Genomic DNA, 21533 nt, shown 5'->3' on the forward strand with positions numbered 1-21533 from the left:
CCTGCCCAGGGCAAAGCAGCACAGCTCTCACCAAAATCATGTGCACAAGATGTATGAATATCTATGCAACTGGCTGAGAGGATGCTGGGAAGGCATCTTACTCAGTGGTGTTCATGCTTCTGTGAGAGGTGGGAAGGAGGGGATATCTTTGCAATGCCACACAGGGAGACAGGGAAGCAGGAAAAGTCCCGGTCTCTTGAGCTGCAGAGGTCAATGGGGCACACTAAAAAATGGAGATGTAGGCCACCCCAAAAAAGTGAACAAATGTCCTGAGACACAAAGGTTCCTTTTATCTTTACAGGGTAGGTGGTGTTTTTCTTCTACCTAGATCCTTTTCAAAGCATTCATTGCTAGCCTAACTCTGCTCTCACTGGCCACATCTACATGTGCATATGAATGCAATGCAATAAGCTCTGGCACATATCACGCCAAAGTTTATTGCTTCCAGGTGTCCCATCTACACGTGTGCCTGGGACTGCAGCATGTTGAGCTGGGTTGGAGCAGCCCCAGTGGGCAGGGGACCCAGAGGGTCAGTCTACCAGCCCAGGGCTCCTCTGACCCAGCCCAACATGCTGCACAGGGGCTGGCATGGGCACAAGGGTGCTCCAGTGTGGGGCCTAGTTGGCAGGCAGCCTCTGCACTGCAGTACCCTCATGCCCCAGACAGCCAGGGCAGCATCTACCCATGCACTGCTGTGTACTTGTATTGACTAGTAAATTAGTTTACTTCAGCCTATTTGGGGTGCATGTGTAGACACACAATGTTTACTGTAAAGCTAATTAGTCTTCTGCGTAGTAAACATCTCGTCTAGACGTGCCCACCAAGAGCTATGGAAAATCCTACCCTGCATTGCTTAGGCCTTTGCACTTTTGTACCGCAGGAAGAAGGAGTGCCCCATGCTCTGTAACACTGATGGGTTAGTGAGATCGACAAGTGTGAAATGCCAGCTCTAGCAGAAGGGGCATAGTCATTTGCCACCCCCACCCCCACCCCCACCCCCCACTCTGGATCTCTGCTAGCACTGTTTTCTTGGGATGGCTGTTGAAATAGCTCTGGCTCATGCTTTAGCCAATAATGGGTAAGTAGGACTCCTACAAACCTGGTCAACGATGTAATGTCTGCACTCTGTTGGGGAGATCAAGGGAAGGCCTTGTGACTTGGGGAATGATAGACCATGTCTGTTAGCGGTATGAAGAAGCTGGATAGCTTTTCTCATTGCTAAAGGGTTAGTGTACGAGAATTCTTAGAGATGGCTCAAAGAGTGGTGCTTTCTCAGTATGCCCTGTGTGTGGGCATGATGGGATAGTCCTGAGGCTACTGAGGATAACTCTCCATTCACGGTGCATCACTAGGCACCAGACTTATAGGACACAGGCAAAATATGAGCATGGAAACATGGCCTACTGGGGATGATTCTGAGTGCAACCACTGGCTCTCCAGTGTTGTTCATAGGGCTGATCTGGACAAGGCTCAGCAGAAAGACCTTTCAATTATGACCCGCATTTTTGTTAAACTTTAAAATGGGAGAAAAAGCTACGAGGCAAAAATAGGTTCCCTTTTTCGTGACCAGCTCCAGGAAAAGGTTGAAATTTCAATGAAAATGCCATGCACAGAAAGGGAAGCGGAAGAGGGAGATGATAAGGGGTCAAAAAACGAGGCAAGTTGCATTGCAGCCAATGGCTGGGGATTGGGGGAAGGAGGGGAGGTTAGATGGTGCAAAAACAACTAGGAAGAAAAACTGAAGAATCCTATGGAAAGCTTTTCTGCACTGTAGGCCTCCCAATCCAGTAGCGATGGGAAGTGTTAGGTGACACACCGCCTCCCTTTCAGTACCATCCCCTAGCAATGCTAGATACAGCTCTGCACAAGCAGGCAGGAGACAGAATCCTCCTACCCCCTACCCCCTGAAGCAGTCTAGTCGGCAACACTGAGCGAGTATGAAGTGCTTGCAAGAGGAAATGTGACTGTGATGCTTTGAAGAAGAGGGGAAAGTGAGCATACCCCTCTTTCAAAACAGTTGTCAGGAGATGGGGGAGGGTGGGGTAGGCAAAGGGGTCATCAATCAAAGCTTACATTTTATTAATCTCCCAGCAAAAAAACAACCCCCCCCAAAACCTCCCCCCAAACATACACCTTTCATCATCCACATTCCTCCTTGTCCCACCACCCACACCAGCCCATTTTTGGGGTACGAGACAGGATCATTTGGAACATCCGAACTTCTATCACCCCTTTAAAAAAACCAAAACAAAACTCAAAAAGCTTAATGGCAGCAGTCTCTGCCTGGAGACCCCTTTTTGCTCAGAACATGCACACAGCAGCAGAGACAGACCATGTTCAGAAGGAAAGCAACAATCTGATGCAACCAGAGCAGTATTATTATTACTGCAGCTCCTCACAGCTTTGTTTTGTGGTTAAGATTTAAACCTGAGATTTTTTTTTTTTGTCTTGTGTAGTTTGATTTCAAACTAAAAACAAACAACACAAAAAAAAAGAAAAGAAAGAAAGAAATGGAAAGGGAACGAACGTATGAGAAAAGCCCATAATTATACAACATTAATAATGACACACAAACAAAAACCCCTGAGGTATTAGCTTGAAAACTAGCGTGACACTAAAAGGTGGAAAGCAAAGACAGCCACTGAGAGAAAAAAAAAACGTCCTTAGCAGCAGAGGCAGTGCTGAGTCTGCCATATCAAGTCTGGGCTTCTTAGCCAGGTTGAAGTCTCCTGCTGCCTGGGAGAAACACGGGTTTTTGGGACAAGGGCTTCACTCCCCATCAGTACAGGGACTTTTGAGAGAGGGCAGATGCATCAGGGAATGGTTACTTGGGCTCCTGCATCCCTGCCTGTCCTTTCCAAATTACCAAAGCTCTCTGACTGCTTATTTCCCTGCTGGAGGTGGATCTTCCTTGCACTTCAAAGACAGTAGGACCTCATTTCCTCAGTCCATGGCAGAGTCCCTAAGGGGCCCTTCATTATTCCCAAAATAAATCAATTGAAGAATCCCAGACAGAAGGATCTCCCTAGGAAACCCTCACCCTTTGCTCCCGAGAGACAGATGAGGTACGTTTCCTTGGGGTCAGAGGCCTTGCCTTCAGCTGCACAAGAATGAGCCGTCACGTTCACTTCACTCTCGCTAAAATGGTCAATTGACAGAATGTCTCCGAAGCAAAATAAAAGGAGAAACCCGGACAAGAAAATGGTGAAACAGATCTTAACAACACACCGGAGGAGGGAGGGAGGATGCTAGCTGCTGGATGTGGGCCTGGCAGTGAAAGGCTGAGGAGGGGGAGATGTGCCCAGGCTAAATCCCCAATGTTCTGGTTTGGTTTCAAGCCTTTCGGTCCACTCCCTTCCTTTACATCTTCCCCCAAATGGCCATTCAGTGGAGTCTTTCACTGGCTTCACCTTTGCCTTCAGATGGCTCTCTCCCTGCCTGCCGTCACTCCCACTGAGACTCCCAGTGTGTGCACGTACACACGCACACCCATGTGCACACACATGCAGAACTGGTACTGAAATACTGAGCAACACTACACACTGACCTCCCCATTTCCCGTCCCCCCCCCCCGAGGTCACCAGCTAACACTGTCTTGCAGGCGGGAACCTCAGAGCCCCGCTGGGGTTCGCTCTGCTACCCCAAGAAATAACTCCGTGCTTTCCTCGGGATGAGGCTGTTATTTCTCTCCAGAGTAACACTGGAAGGGCAACAGTGGAACCAGGGGACCTGGAAGGGCAGGGAGGGCTCACTATTTGTCTTCTCACTTGCTCCCAAGGGGAGGCTGAGCTTAGGGAAAGGGCATCAAGCCCACAGGGGACAGTTTTCCTAACACTGCCCAGGACAGGATGTTGCACCCTGACCAAGACTTCTCCCCAGCTCCTGATCTCCACAGCACCCTCATTTCAGTCAACCCCGAACCCTCCCTCAATGATCTTAAGAGTCTCCGGCAACATGTCCACAGGACAAAGCCAGCTCTTCCGGCCCACCGCCCGGAGAAGGAATTGTTCTGTGTCTGCAATGGAGACTGGAGAGAAACATATAAGAACCAAGAGGTAAAGAAGAAACTTTTAGGAGGGATTTTCCTGGCTCAGTTTGTGTTGTAAGGAGATTATTTTGTTGTTTTTTTTTAAAAAAAAACCACACAAAAAAGATATTTTCCTGTCCCATTTTTGCCTTGCCCAGAGGGATATCTTTGTCGCCGACAAGTGCTACAGAAGGAGCCACAGGCCTCAGATATTGCTTAGAAACTCGTGTTTCAGATTTAAATACCATACACAGTAAAAATAGAGCTGAAAGTACCGCCCCACATTGTCTGCAAATCATTGCCAGAATGAACAGCTTCAATAAATTAAAAACAAACAAAAAAATTGAAATATTATTTACGTCTCAATAAAAATTGCAGTAAAACCATTTACTTTTTTTCTGTGTGTGTCTGTGTGTGTGTGTTTTTTATATTATATATAATATATATTTATATATGTATAGGGCCGCTCTCGTGCAGCATTATTAGCATATTTAGCCAGAGAAACACGGGGGCACATGCTTAGTGCATTGAGGGGGAAAAAAAAGAAGGGCAAACATCCCCAATGGTTTTCCCTGTTCCACCCCTGGGAGGAAACTGCCAATTTTCCATCCCCCCAGCCTGACAAAAGGGAAGGGAGCAGGGACAAGCGATGCTTCTGCCCCGTCCCATGGGTCAGGAAAATGCTGTGCTCTGCACGATGACCAGCACCCCTCTTCGATTGCTTATCTGCTGCTAAAAAGAAAAGCAGTTCCCCTCCCCACCCTGAACTTTAAGCTGAGCATTCAACTGTTGGATACTCGGTATCAAGAGTCTGCATCTCATTCCAGCTGATAGTCAGCTAGCTCCCCCATCACTCCCGCAAGCCATTCTCTGGACGTGGGAGCAAAGGACTCAGATGGGAAAGAGTTTGTCAGCTCCTCCCTCCCAAAAGGGAAAGTGGCTGGGGTGGGGTAGGTTGGGTGGAGGAAGGAAGGGAGGGGATGGCTGTGGGGAGGAGTGGGAAGAGGCACTAAGCTTGGACCATCATGTTTCTTGACTTTGGATTCATTTGTCTCTGCTTCTGTTTTGGCGTGTGTGCACCTGGAAATACACACACCGATATAAATACTCCTCCCCTCCCTGTCCCCCGCCCTGCCACCCCACCTTGCCTTATCCCCATTAAATATCCCACCCTGCCCCAGCTTTCCAACTTCCTGGATCAATGTCAGGACACCTCAATGATTTCCATGCTGCCCGAAAAGCTAGACTGTTTCCCGATTTTGCCCAGGTCTTCCCGGGACCTGCCCTCTGACATGGTCTCCTCGAACTCCATTTGGCAGCTCCTCCTCTTGAACTGCTTCTCGGTGTTGGCATCCTCATGCCAGCTGTGCCGCCCGTCCCTCTGCTCTGCCCTCTGCTTGTCTCTCAGTCTGATCTCACAGCTGCTCTGGATGGTGTTGCAGCTGAATGAGGAGTATGAGCTGGCGCTGGCAAACAGGGCTGCATTCCCTCCACCACTGCCACTGCTCGCTGTTGAGTCTGTGCCAAAGTACCAGGGGGTCTCTGAAGATGGGGTGCTGGGTGACTCTAAGTGCACGCCCCAGGAGCCAACCCCCCCTCCGCCGGTGGAGTTCGGCGCTGCAGCTGGCTGCATAGGCTGCTGCCCTGTATTGGGGAGGCTCAGCCGTAGTGTCTGCTTGAGGCTATCCTCCACACTGGTGCTTTTGTGCATAGTACACATCCCGCTGAAGTTGAGGCTCAGTCCATGGGCGGGGGAGCCCGCCTGGTGCCTGTGCTTTCGCCTCTGCCGTACCTTGGCCTCCAGAAGGAAGTCTGGCCCACTGGGCCAGTCAGGGCTGTCAGGCACGGGTGAGAACTGGCACATGCCATTGGGTCCAGAAGGGCTGTCCAACTTGCAAAGCTTGGGGGTTTCCCCTGTGTCGACAGGGCCTGGGGCATCCTGCCTCAAGCCAGGGGAATAGGCCGACTTGATGTCCAAGGAGAAGGAGCGCTTTAGTCGGTTGGTGTCTTGAATGCGTTCTGAGGACAGGTGCAAGCCATTGAGTCCTTGCTGTAGTGCTGTGGGCGAGACAATTTTGGGAGCTCCTGCAGGCCTCTCAGGGTCGCTGGACGGGGGCACTGAGCTTGTGCTTTTTGGCGTCTCCTCAGCCTTGTCTGAGGTAGGTGTCGGGTGCCTGCTGCTCTCAGGCACCTCAGCTGCATCTTGTGGGGCATCACCCTCACTCCGATCACCTTGGGCCTTTAAAGCCTTGAGGCGTTTCAGGCTCCTCTCATACTCCAGGAGCTGGCCCAGGAAGTTGAAGTTGGGCGATATGGACGGGCGTCGGTCTTTGACAAACCTGCAGGTGCAGACAAGCAAATAGTCGTGATCATCATGGGATCTTCACCTACCAGTCAGGATGCCCTTGACCAGGATGCATCACTGGTGTCCAGAGCACTCTGCCAGAACTTCAACAGAGCAGGGGGAAATCACAACAGTGCCTCACAGCAGCCTGGATAGGTAGACAGCACTCCCTCTAAGCTGCATGGTGTGTGTGGCTCCACATGTGTGCTCATGCTGCACTGCCAGGCGTGCCTATGCAGCCGCGCATACCGCGGAGCTTAGAGGGAGCGCTGTAGGTAGATCCAGCACTGCTTAGATTCCAGATTTCTCTTTCCACCAGTTCTCTTTATGGACATAATATTTTTAGAAACCACTCCCAAAATGACACCATTGTGGTGTTAGCTGGCCAGGTCACGGTTACTGCTGCTTGAAGCTGGGCCCACCACTTCCTCTGATGGGACAACAGTGAGGAGGAAGGTTGCATGCTGCCACCCTGGTACAGCTATACAGAGTGCATCCCAGTAGGGGCACAGCACCTCTTGACAGGTAATATAGGGCCAGTCCTGGTAACACTCAGGAGATTCACTCCAGACAATCTTTGGAAAGCCTCTCCTACAGCCTCACTCCTCCTAGGCCCATCTTATTTCCCTTTGTGAAGGTAAAGCTTGGTAGCGAGCTTTTGTGCTTCCTTCTTCTGGAGAGCACCTACCTGTAGGCGTCATCTGAAGACATGCCCATAGTCTTCATGATATAAGCAATGGCAATGGTGGCTGAGCGGGAAATCCCTGCTAAGCAGTGTACTATCACCTGGCAGCTGGAGACCTTGGCCTTGTCTGCAGCACAGGACAAGAAGCAGAAAAAAACAACTTTCAGTGTGATGTCCCCAGAGACTGTGGACAGACTTATTCTATCCTCACTCTCCACCCACACACATGGACTCCAGTGGGGACTGAGTCAGGACCTTTGGGCTCTATTGGTTTTGGTGCTGACTCACTGTGGGACCTAGGGCAAACCACCTGACTTCTCTGTGCCTTAGTTTCCCCATTTGTAATACGGGAATATCCCACCCTGAGTCTCCCTTAGACCTTCACAAGAAGCTCCTTTTAATTGTGTACAGTGTTACCACTTGCACAATGTGCTCACTGGGGTCACACGTTAGAAACGGCCTGAGTTCTGGTGAAGATGCCAGGCTGCCTGTCCTGGAGACCAAAGCCTTAGGCTGAATCACAGAATGGCTATAACCTGACTGGCCACAAAGCAGACATCCCTCACAAACTACCCTGTCAATAGGATTCTGGGCTGACATGGGATGGGTCACGGAGACTGAACATCCCCGTCCCCACCCCTACCTTTGGCCCCTCTGCCAAAGCTGTTAATCAGCGGTGGTTTTCCTGGTGAAGGTATTGGCCAAATGAAGTCAGTGTTTCAGTTCCAGGAGAACTGTTCCTTCTGCTACCCGCTTCTCACTGCCCAAAGGCCAGGGATTGGTCTGGACTGAGGAAGACAGCAAGTCTCTGAGGTGATGAGCATGTCTACACATGAAATTAGCGCACATGAATAAACTCCAGGGCTTACTGCTCTGGAGTTTTTTGTTCCTGGGTGCACCGTTTGAATGTGCACCCAGGAGAAATTAATTCTGGAGCAGCTCTGGAGTTTATTCATGCACAGCATGTGGAGCTGGGCTGGAGCAGCCCCAGCTGGCAGGGGGCCCTGGTGGTCAGCCTGCCAGCCCAGGGCTGCTCCTGCTGGCTCCATATGCTGCAGAGGGGCTGACTGAGGCACAAGGGAGTTTTTACTCTGCAGCAGGATAGTACTTGTATACCCCAACCTGCTGTGGAGTAAATTCATTTACTGTAGCCTAATAGCTGCGCACATGTAGATGCTGAAAGCACACATTGTACTTTGCACATAGCTGTGGGTGAAGGGGCATGGGCGGTTTGAACAAGAAAATGAGGGAAAAAGAGTCTGTGCTTTGCAACTGGCAAAGACAAGGAATGCAGAGCCCATTCCCAGTTCCTGGGGTCACCGTAACATGGATAACACTTAAGATGAAGCTAATAAATAAAGGCCCAGCTATTCAGAGAGCTGTCTCACCAATGAACTCAATGGACTTGTCCAGCCAGGGAAGCAACTTCTCACAGTAGTTGTCATTGACAGGAATGCGCATGAAATGACTATCACAGATGAAGTCAGGCTTGGGGCAGGAGTTGCTGGCATTGAGGACGTAGCTTATCCCATTCTGAGTCATCAGGTCCTGGAGAGAGAGAAGCAACTGGGTGATGTGGTGTTATACAACGGGATCTGAGCATGTTAAAGGCAGCATAGCTCTTAAAGTAGTGGTTGCTACTCTATTTTTGTAGCCGTTGTTCCTAGGTGAAACTTCACGAACGATGCTCCTTTGAGTTCCTAACCATTCTGTCCTTTCCTTATGTCTCAGAGTTGTGGGGGGGGAAAGAGTAAGAATCCAGGGGCTAGAGACAGAGTGGGAAATGATGATGAGGATAAACAAAACAATGTCTGTTGTACATGAACTCTCAGGAAAGATTGTTTTGGGGGATTGAGCACCTCACTGGGAGATGTATTTGCTACTGGAAACAAACAATGCATTCATTTATCAAAGTCAGCCCATTTTCTCTGGTTCTAAATAGCCTGCAAAAGGCCTGCTGTTCAACGTTTTTCACTAGCTGGTTTACAGAAGTCAGTGTTAGCCTATGAGTGGCTTAAAAACTGGTCGCAGCCAAATACAGTTACGGGCACTGGCAACCGGTAATTCAGAATATAAGCTGTTTTGGTTGGGACACATAGCAGTCATGTGATGCATTTCAGTTTACTTCCTGGTGTACTGTTTCCTTACTGTAATCGTGGCTTTGGAGGAAACACTTGGGATTAATCATTCTGGGATTGGTTTTGTGCAAATGATAATCATCTCTACCATGAGTTCTGATTCCTTTTGCCGGTAGACCAATACAGCTACAACCTGAATCCCTGAAACATGGAAGATAATGAATTTCGCCATTTTTAAAATGAAAACTTCATAATTTTACAAGAAGAAAGCAAAAATCAACACTTTGACGCATGGAAGCTGACACCCTTGCTCCTGCCAGCTAAATTTGCACTTTTACAGAGCACAAAGCTGCCTCAACACAAGAGAAATTCCTTACCTAGAAGAGCACTTAACCTACCCACCCTCCTGTGAAACAGGAAATATTATAACCAGAAGGAAATATAATCCAACATCCTGTTTGTCATCAGACAACTCTGAGATAAATAGACTGCTCTAACTTTTATCTGAGCCTAATTTGCACAATATGAACTTTTCCAACCAGGATATCTTACAGAACCTTTAGCGTTCCTGTGAAATACAAATTTTCATTTCCACCTAGGAGAAATTTTACAATCTTTACATTGAAGAAAGGTGAGTGTGCCTGAAAGCTTGCAAATAAAGAATTTGTTTTGCAGATATCTAGGTTGACTAAAAGAGATCATCTCTACCATGAGTTTTGATTTCTTTTGCCTGTAGCCCAATATGGCTACAACCTGTATCCCTGCCATAGCCACTTAATGTTCCCCATTTGCCTACATGTTTATGGAAACTAAATGCAAAAAGAGGTGGTGGTGGGGTGATGCAGTCAGACAGGGAGTATTCATGGATCATTCAAGGTCATGGAGCACTGACCTTGTCTTGCTCACAGAGCAGATGCCCGTACATCAATCTCTAACCCATCTCAAGGGCTAAGCAGTGCTAGTGTGCCACAAGGCACCAGAGCACAGGAGTGAATGCAGCCTGTTGTTCCTCCCATGCTCAAAAATTCAAAATTACATTGCCTGAAACAAGGGGAATCATCTGTAACTCATGGGATTCCAGTGGTTGGATCTTAAAATATATTGTGTTTCTTTGGAGGATGATACAGGATTAAAACAGGAGGGAAAAGCGGTTGGAAATAAAAATCACCATGGAAGAGAGAGTGACCTGAGGAAAAAAAAGAATAAGAGAACCTCCCCCATCACAGGGTGAACCCTTCAGTATGGCAGAAGCCAGGCAGGTGAAGCCAGCATGAGGGATGAGTAGGATTGTGATGAATGGGGTCAGTTGTGCATATCCATGGCTTTGGGTTGCTGAAGCATCACAGAGTTGCTCTCTGCAAGCTCATCCTCATGTCTGGCCATGATTTTTAATGCTCCAGTGGCCACAAGGTACCTATCATCTCAGTGCATGGGGTGGGGGGAGAAAACAACTCTTGGAGTGAAGGAGTGAGTAAAAAGCCAATTCAGGGATTGGGAAGGGGAAGAGGGTACTGAAAATGACTTAGCCTAACATACAGGAGACACATCTGATATTTTGCCTCAGGATTCTTTGACCATTTGATCCACATCGTGGGTCTTGTCCTAACTATGCTTACATAAGAGTCTGCTCCTCAGCAGGCTCCGGAGAAGCCTAACCTCAGCTCTAGAGAGCCAGCCTGGCTCCCAAGCTTGCATTCCTGGCGTGTTTCTCTTTCATTTCCTTCTACTCCCTGTATATAATTTCTCTCTCTCCTTTCCACGTCCACCCCCACTACCCGTCAGATGCTTCTACCCTGGCCCACTCCCCCCACACTGCCCCCGGGCACGAATGGCCGGCCGGCTGGCTCCCCCCTGCTCTGCGGTAGGTGCCCGTAGGAATTTTAACTACAATTTCTGTTTCTTTCTTCTCTTATTTGTTTTTTTCCCCTTTAAACAAAATTCCTTCCTTGAAGTGACATCACTGGCCAAACACTCTGGCACCTTTAAAAAGACAGTGCCCCTCTTTTCCCTCCTTTCCTTCCTTCCCAAAAGCAAATCTTTGTCCATTTTCAGGCCCCTGCTTCCAACTGTCGCTGCTCACCCCACCCCTCTCTCCTACATCTACTTGTCTCAGCTTAACTCTCCTCCCGCTGGCTCCCTAGCGGCTCAAGAAGTGGCTGAGGATAGCATTAGTCTTATTAGTCTGGTTGGTAGGAAGGAGCAGTGAGAGAAGATGGCTTCTCTGCTGCAACTCTCTCAGGGCTTCCCTTGCAGTGAGGTCCTGGTGCTATTCTCTGCTCCCTTGCAGCTTGGATTCCACCTCCTAACAGATCTACTTTTCCATACATTTTCCTGACTATGCTTCCTTGCACTTTGCTGCTGTTAAGTCCAGTGCTAAGAGGAATTGCGAAGCTCCCATCACGATGCAGAGGAAAGGCATGCCGATCCCAACCTCCTCAGGACTACATCTCAGCAGGACAACAGCAAAAATTTAGCAAGACTCCTGCCAATCTGAAGGCCCTCTCTGTACGTGTGCTGCTGCTCCTTATTGGGGTTGGACCGGCAAAACCATTAGACAGACCACTGAAAGTTACAGGCACACTAGTCTCAAACTGGAAATGAGCTATCTTCCCCACCTGTGCGAGCAGTGCCACCCCTGATGTATGAAAAGAGCAAAACCAGGCATAGGGTTGGTGTGTCTCTTTGCCAGTGAGGATGCGTACCTTGTTTAAGACGTCTTTCTGGGAGCCCAAGTAGAGATGTGGCAGGATGCGGGTGGGACCAACGTTGGCTACTGGCAAGCATGGCTGGGAGATACTCATTGGCAAGATGGCAGCTGGCTTCCCCTCACAGAGGCCTGGGAAGCAAGAGGAGAAGGTGGCAAAGCCCCCTGTGGAGAGAAGGAGATTTAGATTATGCACTCTTTAAGGGCAGGATTTGTCTCTCACTCATCGTATATACACTGCCTAGCACAATGGGGCTTCGAACATGGTCAAAGTCACTTTGTGCTAACATGCCACTAATCTGAACACCATGTTGGGCATCTGACACAACCACAGTCAAGCATGATCTCACCAGCCCCGCTGGAAGTTTTAATGCTATGACAACTGTGTGGCTTCTCTCTAAACCAGCCAGCATATAACTGAGATTCAAGATTCCAAGCAACACCTTTAGCCCTTTCCTTTCCTGACTGTATTTGGGTGTTACAGCACATATAATTCCAGCAAGATCCTACACTCTGCTATTTCTAACTTGATTGAAGGCATCCTCTTCATAATTGCAGTGGGGTAAATCACTCTTCACGCATCCACCTACTAAGCTGAAGACAATCAAGTGTGGTTTTCCTTAACAAGCAGGACACATCCGTCACGGTCAGTGACTACGGAGCTGAAGTGTAGAAAACCAAGCATCATAGCAGCGGGCATTGTAAACTTATAGTTAAATACAAACACACTGAAAGCAAGAAGGAGAATTTTGGGTCGGCAAGATCTCCGTTAGAATCTGGCCGCACCACCAGGACTAACTCACTTCCTCTTTTGAAGGGGGCCATAGGATCTTTAGTGGCTATAAGTGGTCAGCACCCAGCTTTTGAGTTACCCAGAAGACAGCAATCCACCGGTCTGGAAGCTGTTTGTACTGTACTGGCTGTTTTTTAAGGACAAGGGTCAGTTAAGCAATCCCCATCACCCCTTCTGACAGGGCTCAGCCATTCCTTGGAGGTATTCAATACATCCAGTCCAACCCTGCTTAGCTTGTTTATTTCTGACAGGATCTCAACACCAATAGCTGCGGACCTTTGTAGTTGGACTGGATCAGAGTCACATTCACGCAGCATATTAATGGCATTTTACACATATCCACATACAGACGCACACAAATGCAGCTCTTCTCTCATTCACAGCTGAATGCTTGCCTAATTGCGTGGACATGTGTGTAGAACACCAATTAGAAAAGTGAGTCTGCAGACGGGGGGGGGTGTAGAGGGCTGGGACAGAGAAAATATTTGGACCAAAAAGGCAGAATCTGATTTCTTTTGAACAGATTTCTGGGCAAATTTTCATGGTCAGATGTTGCTAAATGTGATAGCGAGTACTGACCAATTTGCTGCCCTGCACCAGGCTGCAGTCTCATACCAGAAATCCCTACAGGCCAACCTTAGGAAGGAAAACCCAGAGGTGGGCATGAGAGAGATGGACTGGCCATCAAAGCTGATACTGTTGCTAGAATTGTGAATACTCGGGTCCACACGCAAACCAGCTCCTCTACAGCAATGGTTTTCAGCCTGTGGTCGGCAGACACAGTTCCACAAAAGATTACTGTGATCACTTAAAAGTATGTGAATACCCACATTTACAATTCAAAGGGTTCTGCAACTCCATTCAAAATTTCCAAAGGGGTCTGCAAATGAAAAAAGATTGAAAACCACTGCTCTAGAGTGTCTGAAAATGATCGCCGAACTCAAATGGCAGGAATGACAATGACACCATGTTTTCCAGCTATGGGTCTCCAGGTGCAGCATGTGCCTTAACAGATTTTAGGATCTTCCCATGTCACTAGGTTGCAGCATCATCTCATCCTGTGGCTGGGGATTCTGAAGCTCTGGGAAGTGGAGTGACCTGAGTAAGATCAGTGGCATAGCCAGGATGGGGACCTGAGTCAACCCCTTTGCTGGTATATACAAATGCAGAATTTACAGAGAAATGCTGAGTGCACACCCTTCTCATGCTATCCTAGGGTTCTTACACAAGTAAGAAATCACTTATATTTTCTGAAGCAGTCTTCTAACATCTACCTCTGCCTCTTCCATACCAGAGTTAAGTCTGGAAACACTTAGGGGAAAAAAACTAACTCTACTTTATGTTACAAAGGCAAATGCCAGCATCACTACAAAGGGTGCTGAGTGATGCAAATCCCTGGTGGTTTAATCAGTGGATGCTAAAAAGATGCTGGTATATTTCAAAGGGCTAAGCAGAGCTGATGTCTAATTCCTGGTGACTTTCAAACAACTGTGAATACCTGACTCCACTAATTCCTTTTGAAAATCCAAGTCATTGTGTCTACAAAGATGGATCCAATACAATTAGAGTCCCAGTCCCACCCTCACAACTGAACCAAAGCTTTTATTCAATAAAGGACCTTCCACCCTATCACTTTTTCTCTAGGGATATATGGGAAGACCCAGGATAGCCCCTCACTAGGTTTTTGCCAACAGTTCCCTACACAAAGATTCACCTTTTCAAGGGTTCCTCCTTACCTTAACTGGAGCATAGTGTGAGGCTCCATCTGAGAAACCCACACTGGGGTTGACTCTAAACCTTGAGTTATTTGGAGCAGGAGTGAGATAATAGTTTCCACAGTATATAGCCCCAGACCTGATATGTTTGAAAATCTATAGCACCTAGGCTTCTGACCAACTGCCTTGACTACCAAGACTTGCAAGATATTCACAGTCTTTCCCCTCCAAACAAAGGACATACCTGATGTTCCAATTTCTGGAGACCCTAGACTGCACTGGAGGGGCACTTATTTCATCCTCACCTAGAGTCCAATGCTTTATCTCCTTTATATCCACTCGGCAGCAGCACGCATCAGAAGCCACCACTTTGGAGGACAAACTGACCTTCAACCTGCAACATGCCTCCTCTCCTATAAAGCTCCCTCCACATCACTGTCAGATATAACCAGAACCAGCCCAAAGACCTGGCACACTGGGACATGAAATGCTAAAGCACCCAGTATTTCCCTCCCCTTTGCTCTTTCTGCCATGACATCACTCCTCAATCGAGATATGAAATCAGACTGAAAGAAAGAACTCTGGTTACCCCTGTCCCCCCCCCCCCATCAGTTTGGACAAAGGACATAAATCACCAGGCTGAGTAGAGGCAGTATATGTGGACATCTCAATTCTGAGTGCAAATAACCCAAACATCTAGAAGCTACAGAAGAGGTTCAGTTGACACAGGCAACCCTACTAGCAGCCCAGGCTACTTCTTAATCCCTTCCCTGGGGCTACTTTATCTCTTATCCAAGCTTCTGACCCCCAGGAAAAGAAAAGAACTTCTCCTTCATTTTCATTCGGAGGACCAGGAGGAAGATGGTATTTCCTCTTGCAAAAAATGCATGGCTTCAAAGGGACTAGAATCTGCTTCACACAAAATAGCCACTGAAAAGGCTTAGGAACGCTTTCAATGGCACTGAAATTAGCCTCCCACCTGGAGCAGACATGTGCAGATTCCCTGGCTTTGTCCCAATGCCCTTGTATACAGGCTGCAGATCAGAGTCCATGTCACTCCCCTCCTGCTCTCCCTCACTTGTGCCCTTTAACAGCCAGCCCACTCTGCAAAAGGCTCAAAACGCTCTTCAAAAGCCAGGAGCATTTGAGGTGACATCATAGCTAAAGCAGGCTGGGACGTGCTGCCCTCTCCTAGCAACTCTATCTCCCCCTCTCCTCTTGCCCCTGCCAGCACTTGCTTGTCAGCAGATCTTTTGCCAGCTCTTTTGGGGAAAGTACAAGCAAGCGGCACCAGGGCGGTGGGGAGAGAAAGGGTGTGAGGGGGTGCAGCGTACACGGTAGTGTTCACTAGTTGCAGCAATGTCTCTATTGGCTCCAGCTTGCATCTCCCTCCTGACCCTCTGGAAGAGACATGGTCCTTTACCACAGACTGGAGCAGAGCACTTGAGCACATGGGTATTCCCACTGAAGTCAGAGAGGCTGCTGTGGCACTTCACTTTACCCAATAGGGTCCATTGCTAACAAAGCCATTACCATTTTCTGCTCTGACCCTTCTGAAACCCCTCCCCAGCACATTCCTAGGCCATTACAGGGCTGTCCCCATTTTCCCTCTCACACATCCTTGCTCACAGCTGTTGAGCTGTGTGGGTCTCCAAGAGAATCACAGAAATCAGCCTGAGCCAAAGATCCCAGATTCTGACACTCTGGACCCCAACAACCCAAACTCCTAGTACAAGTCCCAGCCCAAACTCTGCTATTCCCACTTGCCTTTCATTCTGAGACAGCAAAACAGCTTCTCCAAAATACCCCAAAGGCAGTGAATGTCCTTGGCAGCACTCCAAACGATACCTGGGCCTTCCCCGATACACATAGGGCTGCACGTTCCAGTCATAATTCAGAACAGGGGGCCCTTTCTAGGCTACCTTCCTTTATTTGCACTATTCTCCTCTCCCTGACATGGGTGGGAAATGGGATTCTCCTAGCATGCATGGAATTAAGAACAAGGGGGAGCTGCATCTGGCATGGAGTAGGTGGAAAAGGATCTTGGGTTTCTTCTCCATGTCCCCTTAAGCAGCAGCCTTGGTGGAGGCTTTAAGAAAGGGAGCTGGTCCCTTTGCACTGTACACAACCTTAGGCCTGGCCAAGACTCCAGCATTCCTGAGGGCTTTAGAAAACATTCCCTACTAAATCCAATGTTTTCCTGCCTTCTAGAATTACCTATGTCATGCAAGGGTGGAGCTCAAGTGAACAGAGGGCATGTGTGCCTGTGGCCCCCCTCTTCCCCTCCATGCTAAGAGGGTTGACGCCTTACCACTTCAATGGGGAGAGATGGGAGGATGGGGACCAGGAGTTTCAAGAACTCAACACCTTACAGAGTCTGGACATACTGTTAGCCTTGTTTAGGAGGCAGAGAAACTGAAGCACTGATTGTCTGTAAGAGCTCAGGACTAGAGTGGGAGCATCACATCACATCACTCTTGACTCTTGTTCCTCAGTGCTGTACCTCCGTTGCCAGACCTCCCTTCCTAATATCCTTCAACAGCACACCCTTCTACTCTAAAGGACAATACTTTTTTTTCTCAGTTCTAGCCCCTCACTGCTCCTGTGGCTCATCCCAGCTGCCCAGTTATCCCAGCTGAGATCAGTGACCCCTTCCCATTCAAAACATATTTCACTGGGGGAGAACTGTGGAGGTTCAGGGGTGAAGAAAGTGGGGTCTTGGAGAAGCTCATCAATTAGTCACTTGGGGCAGCTGATGGACTCTGAGTTGCAGAATCTTTTCTCTCTTTCTCTTTTTCTTTTTCACTACCTTGCCTGTTTGTGGATCATGCAGAATCTTATGGGCTTCCCCTATAGGAAGAGAAGAGAGCCATCAACTCAACAATATGGGGCTTACAGAGAAAATGAGGAAGGTTCCTCTTAGCCCTGTGCTGTTATCTCACCACATGCCTGGCTACAATCCAGCACACAAAACCCAGCAAACACAGAGACAAAAATAACTGAAAATCCCTATAACTACAGAGGGACAAAGAGCCGCACTGTGTCAGAGCCACTCCTGGGATGGAGGGCTCTGGAATAGCCTGGGACAAAAGGATGGTGGCGAGTGAGTGGGAACAATTGCTTTTCTGGTACGCCCTTTAAAGTATAGCTGTGTAGCTATTCATGCAGGGCCACGTCTTCAGCTTACATAAACTGCTGTCACTCTGCTGATGTCAAGGGAGATGAAGAGATCTGGCCCATTATTTGTACAGTCACAAACATGGTGCAAATCTTTCCTGCTCCCCTAATACTAGGTCTCACTATGCAAAGCTGCACTGGAACCAGGGACAAACCATATGGGAGCAAACAGGCTGCAAATGGAGAAATCAGTCAGTCCTACAAATCCAGGTGGAGAGTCCCAAAGATATCTAAGGGCAGTGGTGCTCAGTCTTTCAGCTTGGTGGGCCAGATGACTAGTGTGGAGCCAGTCTGTGGATTGGGTCCCTTGTGGGGTCAGGCCCCATGTGCCCAGATCAGGCTCTATACCCCCCAGTCTCAGCACATGCCACCTTGGCCTGGCCATGCACACTTAATCTAGCATGCAAGGCCAAATTATCCAGTCTTTTGTACCTCCCACCCTCCCCATGGCAGCAGGGAAGAAGCAATTAACACAGGCATTTCTTCCCAGCCACCAGATTTTTGGATCCATAGGGTGCCCTGGCCTGGCCTTCAAGCCCAGCCTCTAAGCTATATGCTTCGTGCTTTGAGACCAGCCAGGATGTGCCAGATCACATCCAAGGCATAGAGGACAGGAAAGACCTACTCGGTCTTCTAGTCTACACCTTCTGTCAGTGAAGGAGTGCTCTCTCTCATGCACTCCCTAGTGTTTCATTGAACTGGGCACATGTGGAGGGGCAGAGTACTGCACAATGTTGAATAAGTTCCAGGTGGAGGCAGTGGGACCGTGCCATGCTGCCTTATCTCTAGCTTGCAAGCTCAGGCTCTTGGGGTTTATAAACCCATAAGGTGAACGGCATCATAGAAGGAAGCTCCAGCTCAGTAAGAACAAGAATTCCCCATTCGCTTTATTTACACCAAGCCAGACAGCATGAAGCCACTCCACTGCCACTCTCACAAGGATCACAGACAAAGCTAGCAGCTGTGAAAGAAGCTCTAAGAGCCGGGAAGGGGGGTCCGATTAAGAGCTTGCAATACCGAATAAAAAGACACCAGCATTTTCCTTTCCAAGGGAGTGTGGTAGAGGACTGCACACTTCTTATGCCTGTCTGTGGATTGAAAGGTTTGGAAAAAGCCTTTGAGATAACAAGGCTAGATGGAGAAGGGAGTGGAGGTGCTGAAGTGAGATCAAAAGGGACATGTGGCACCTTAAACAGGGCTAGCTGTTCTTCATAGGGGGGAGGAAGGGGGGAATTCCGTTCCACTTTATGGGAGCATGTTGGGCCTAGCCAGCTGTGATGTTTGTTCCTCCCAGTCAGGGTTTCTTTGCAAGCTGGAAGCAACAGCTGGTACCATGAAATACACAGAAGGGATCGTGGGGCAAACCGGGCTTGAGAGACTGGTAACTTTTTGTTTTAAGCCTTTGGCTTCCTGTTTATTTCTAGTGAAGCACATTCCACATCCACAGCACTGGGACCAAGGTCCTGTTCCCAGTAAAGTCAATGGCAAGACTTCAGTGGGGCAGGGCTAGGTCTGAGGCAAGTAAAATAAGAAACAACCACCCATGCCAATGCCCTAGCACAGAGGCAGCCCTTCACCCATGGGGGTGCCATCTTTCCCACTCCCAGGAATGCCGGTAACCCCTTGGTGACATACAACATCGCCCTCTCTGCTACGAACAAATATGCCATGAGCTATGCCACCCCTCATCTCATAGTCCCTCCAGTAGGGCACTTCGAGGGGCAGGTGGACTTTCACTTGACACTTTGCCCTGTCAGCAAGAGCCAAGGTGTCTACTGGGGCCATGTGCAGGGAGACCAAGTTTATGTGGAAGAGAGAATGACAGCTACCCTTTGCTCTGGCAGGACTCCTGCCCTTTCTGTGTCTTTCTCTCCTCTCTCAGGGTATAGACGGAGACCCTGGAGGTTCATCATATGGACAGGTAGCAGCTGGTCTGCACCGATCCTGGAACTGCTGTTTAATTGCAGCTGCTGCTACAGTCACCTTCCTGATGTTGCCACAATACCTGCCTTAAAGACAGGTGCTGGAGCCTGTGCTGCAGCTTAAAGCCCCACCTGCTGGTTTGACACAGCATGGTGCAGGTCTAAAGCCCATATAATCAACGCAGCCTGTGCCTGGAGGTGCTTAAGTGCATCTGCTCTGGGACATGCACACTCCCACACTGCCAGTGCCTCCAGCATTTGAGGAAGAAAACCACATTATCATAGCGGGCTTCTCTCCTTCAGGGTCTGCCACACACAGGTCTCACTAAAACATGCAGAGGCTTCAAAGATGCTCCCTCAGCAGCATGTAGGAAGGCACAGCGGCACATGCGGTCGAGTGCACAAGTCAAGTGTAGCCTCAAAGACAATTAGGCTAATATGGCTCTCCCCCTCCCCTGCTGGGGCTGGCTTCCAATCCAGGGTGACGTATGCCCATCTGCTCTCAGATCTCCCACCCCTCAGCAGGGAAACAGCTCTCAGTGCCCGAGCCTCTGTGATGTCTCCATTTAAAGCCTCTGTGCTCAGAGCTGTGCCTAGCATTCCAGAGCTGCTTGGCAGCCTCAGCAGCAAATGCATCGCCTCCGATGGGCCCGGCAATACTCATGGCAGAGCTCAGCACATGACGAGCTTGTCTCTGAGTAATGAGGAGCAAAGGTAAGGGCCAACGTCTCAGTGCAGGGAGGGTTGTGGGAAGTGCCCATGGAGGTGAGTCCCATTGAGCACACTGAGTACATAGAAACGCACTCCTCACACAAGGTACATGCCTAAGTATATTGCCTATCTGGGACCTGAATCCTGCCATGAAGCAATGGGAGTCTGGCATAAGTACAGGCTGGATAAGGACTGAGAGATCTAGCCCCTAAAAAACCTCAGCCCCTTTCTCATCTCATATTTAGTCTTGGCAAAATGCACCTAGGTCTCCTCATGGCAGGACTGGACACGTTGCTCATGACTCCTTTGAATCCAGGCAGGTATAAGGAGACACGCAGAGAACTGCATTCACACAATAAAGCACCACTGAGCCACTGGGAAAATCCCTCATTGCTGCACTGGCCTCCCACCCCTAGATCTGACTCCTCTTTTACTTGAAGGCAACCCATGTGTATGGGCATTGGAGCCAGATGATGAAATAGCATTTACCGACACCCTTACTCATCATGCGTTGGGAAGTTTCCTGGGCTTTGTCAGAGCTTCCTGCTTTTTGGGAAGTTTTGGAGTTTTCCCACTGCTGCCATTCTCAGTATTTCTCCACTGCTGGAGGCTGTCCCATGTATGGCCCTTTGTTTTCACAGAATGACACCCCTCTCACACCTTGGCCCCAGCTTCCTGCTGAAATTCAAGCACAAAAGACCCTGTTTAGACTAGTTAGCTGTACCTTGTCGGTGTCATATCCCCACTTACTATGCTGGCACAGTTCCGCAGCAAAGTAGTAGCCCTAGCTCAAACCTGGGCCAGCAAAGGATTGCTGTAAGTCAGGACTGAGGTAGACAGGCAGCTGGAGGAGAAATATGTGCTTTTCAGCTACCTTTTCTATAATTCAGTAAAGGTCTGCTCTGGTTTCTCTCTTTCCCAAATAAAAAATCCCATGCTACTCTCAGCCTGGTCAACTCGCCCTCTGGTGGACACTGGATTCTTCTCCAGGGTCCCTTTTTGCAAATCAGACATGGCCAGAACTACTCAGCATATCCAGATGTGGATTCACTCATCCCACATGCAGAGGCTAGAATCAAGTGCCTCTTATTTGGGTTTACTGCCTCTGCAAAATTAAGTGCTCACATGGCTTTTATTGCTGCTGAGGACAATCCTGAAGGGTCTTCCCAGACTGCTCTGTGCCTTGGGGAGTCTATGGCCCCTGAACACAGAAAACCTCTATTCAGCTTTTCTTTCACTCTTCTCCCCTTACTGCAGCATTGAGAAACATGCACCATTACATCTCTCCTCTATGCTCCTTTTCATCCCAAATCTCACTGCCTTTTAATACGTGTGTGTGTGTGCGCACACGCGTGTCTGTGTGTACCCCTCCCCTTT

General features: G+C 48.8%; 1 protein-coding gene across 7 annotated transcripts in view; it reads right to left on the minus strand.

Moving 5' to 3' along the window:
• Nucleotides 1-4237: 4237 nt before the first annotated feature.
• DUSP8 (dual specificity phosphatase 8) overlaps nucleotides 4238-21533 on the minus strand; it is a 78212-nt gene continuing 60916 nt past the window's right edge. For 4 of the 7 annotated variants that reach the window (XM_090032461.1, XM_090032463.1, XM_090032462.1 and 1 more), the window contains 4 exons: nucleotides 11837-12003; nucleotides 8445-8604; nucleotides 7060-7183; nucleotides 4238-6366 (listed from right to left, as the gene is read on the minus strand). In XM_090032461.1, coding sequence (XP_089888587.1) covers nucleotides 5232-6366; nucleotides 7060-7183; nucleotides 8445-8604; nucleotides 11837-12003 — 1586 coding nt within the window. In that variant the 3' untranslated portion in view covers nucleotides 4238-5231. Of the gene's footprint in view, nucleotides 6367-7059; nucleotides 7184-8444; nucleotides 8605-11836; nucleotides 12004-20645; nucleotides 20835-21533 lie in introns of all 7 variants that reach the window. The other 3 variants (XM_090032466.1, XM_090032467.1, XM_090032465.1) reach the window with 3 other exon arrangements.

The sequence above is a fragment of the Crocodylus siamensis genome, chromosome 2 (assembly GCF_052110815.1).
Source record: "Crocodylus siamensis isolate JL-2025a chromosome 2, ASM5211081v1, whole genome shotgun sequence".
NCBI lineage: Eukaryota > Metazoa > Chordata > Crocodylia > Crocodylidae > Crocodylus > Crocodylus siamensis.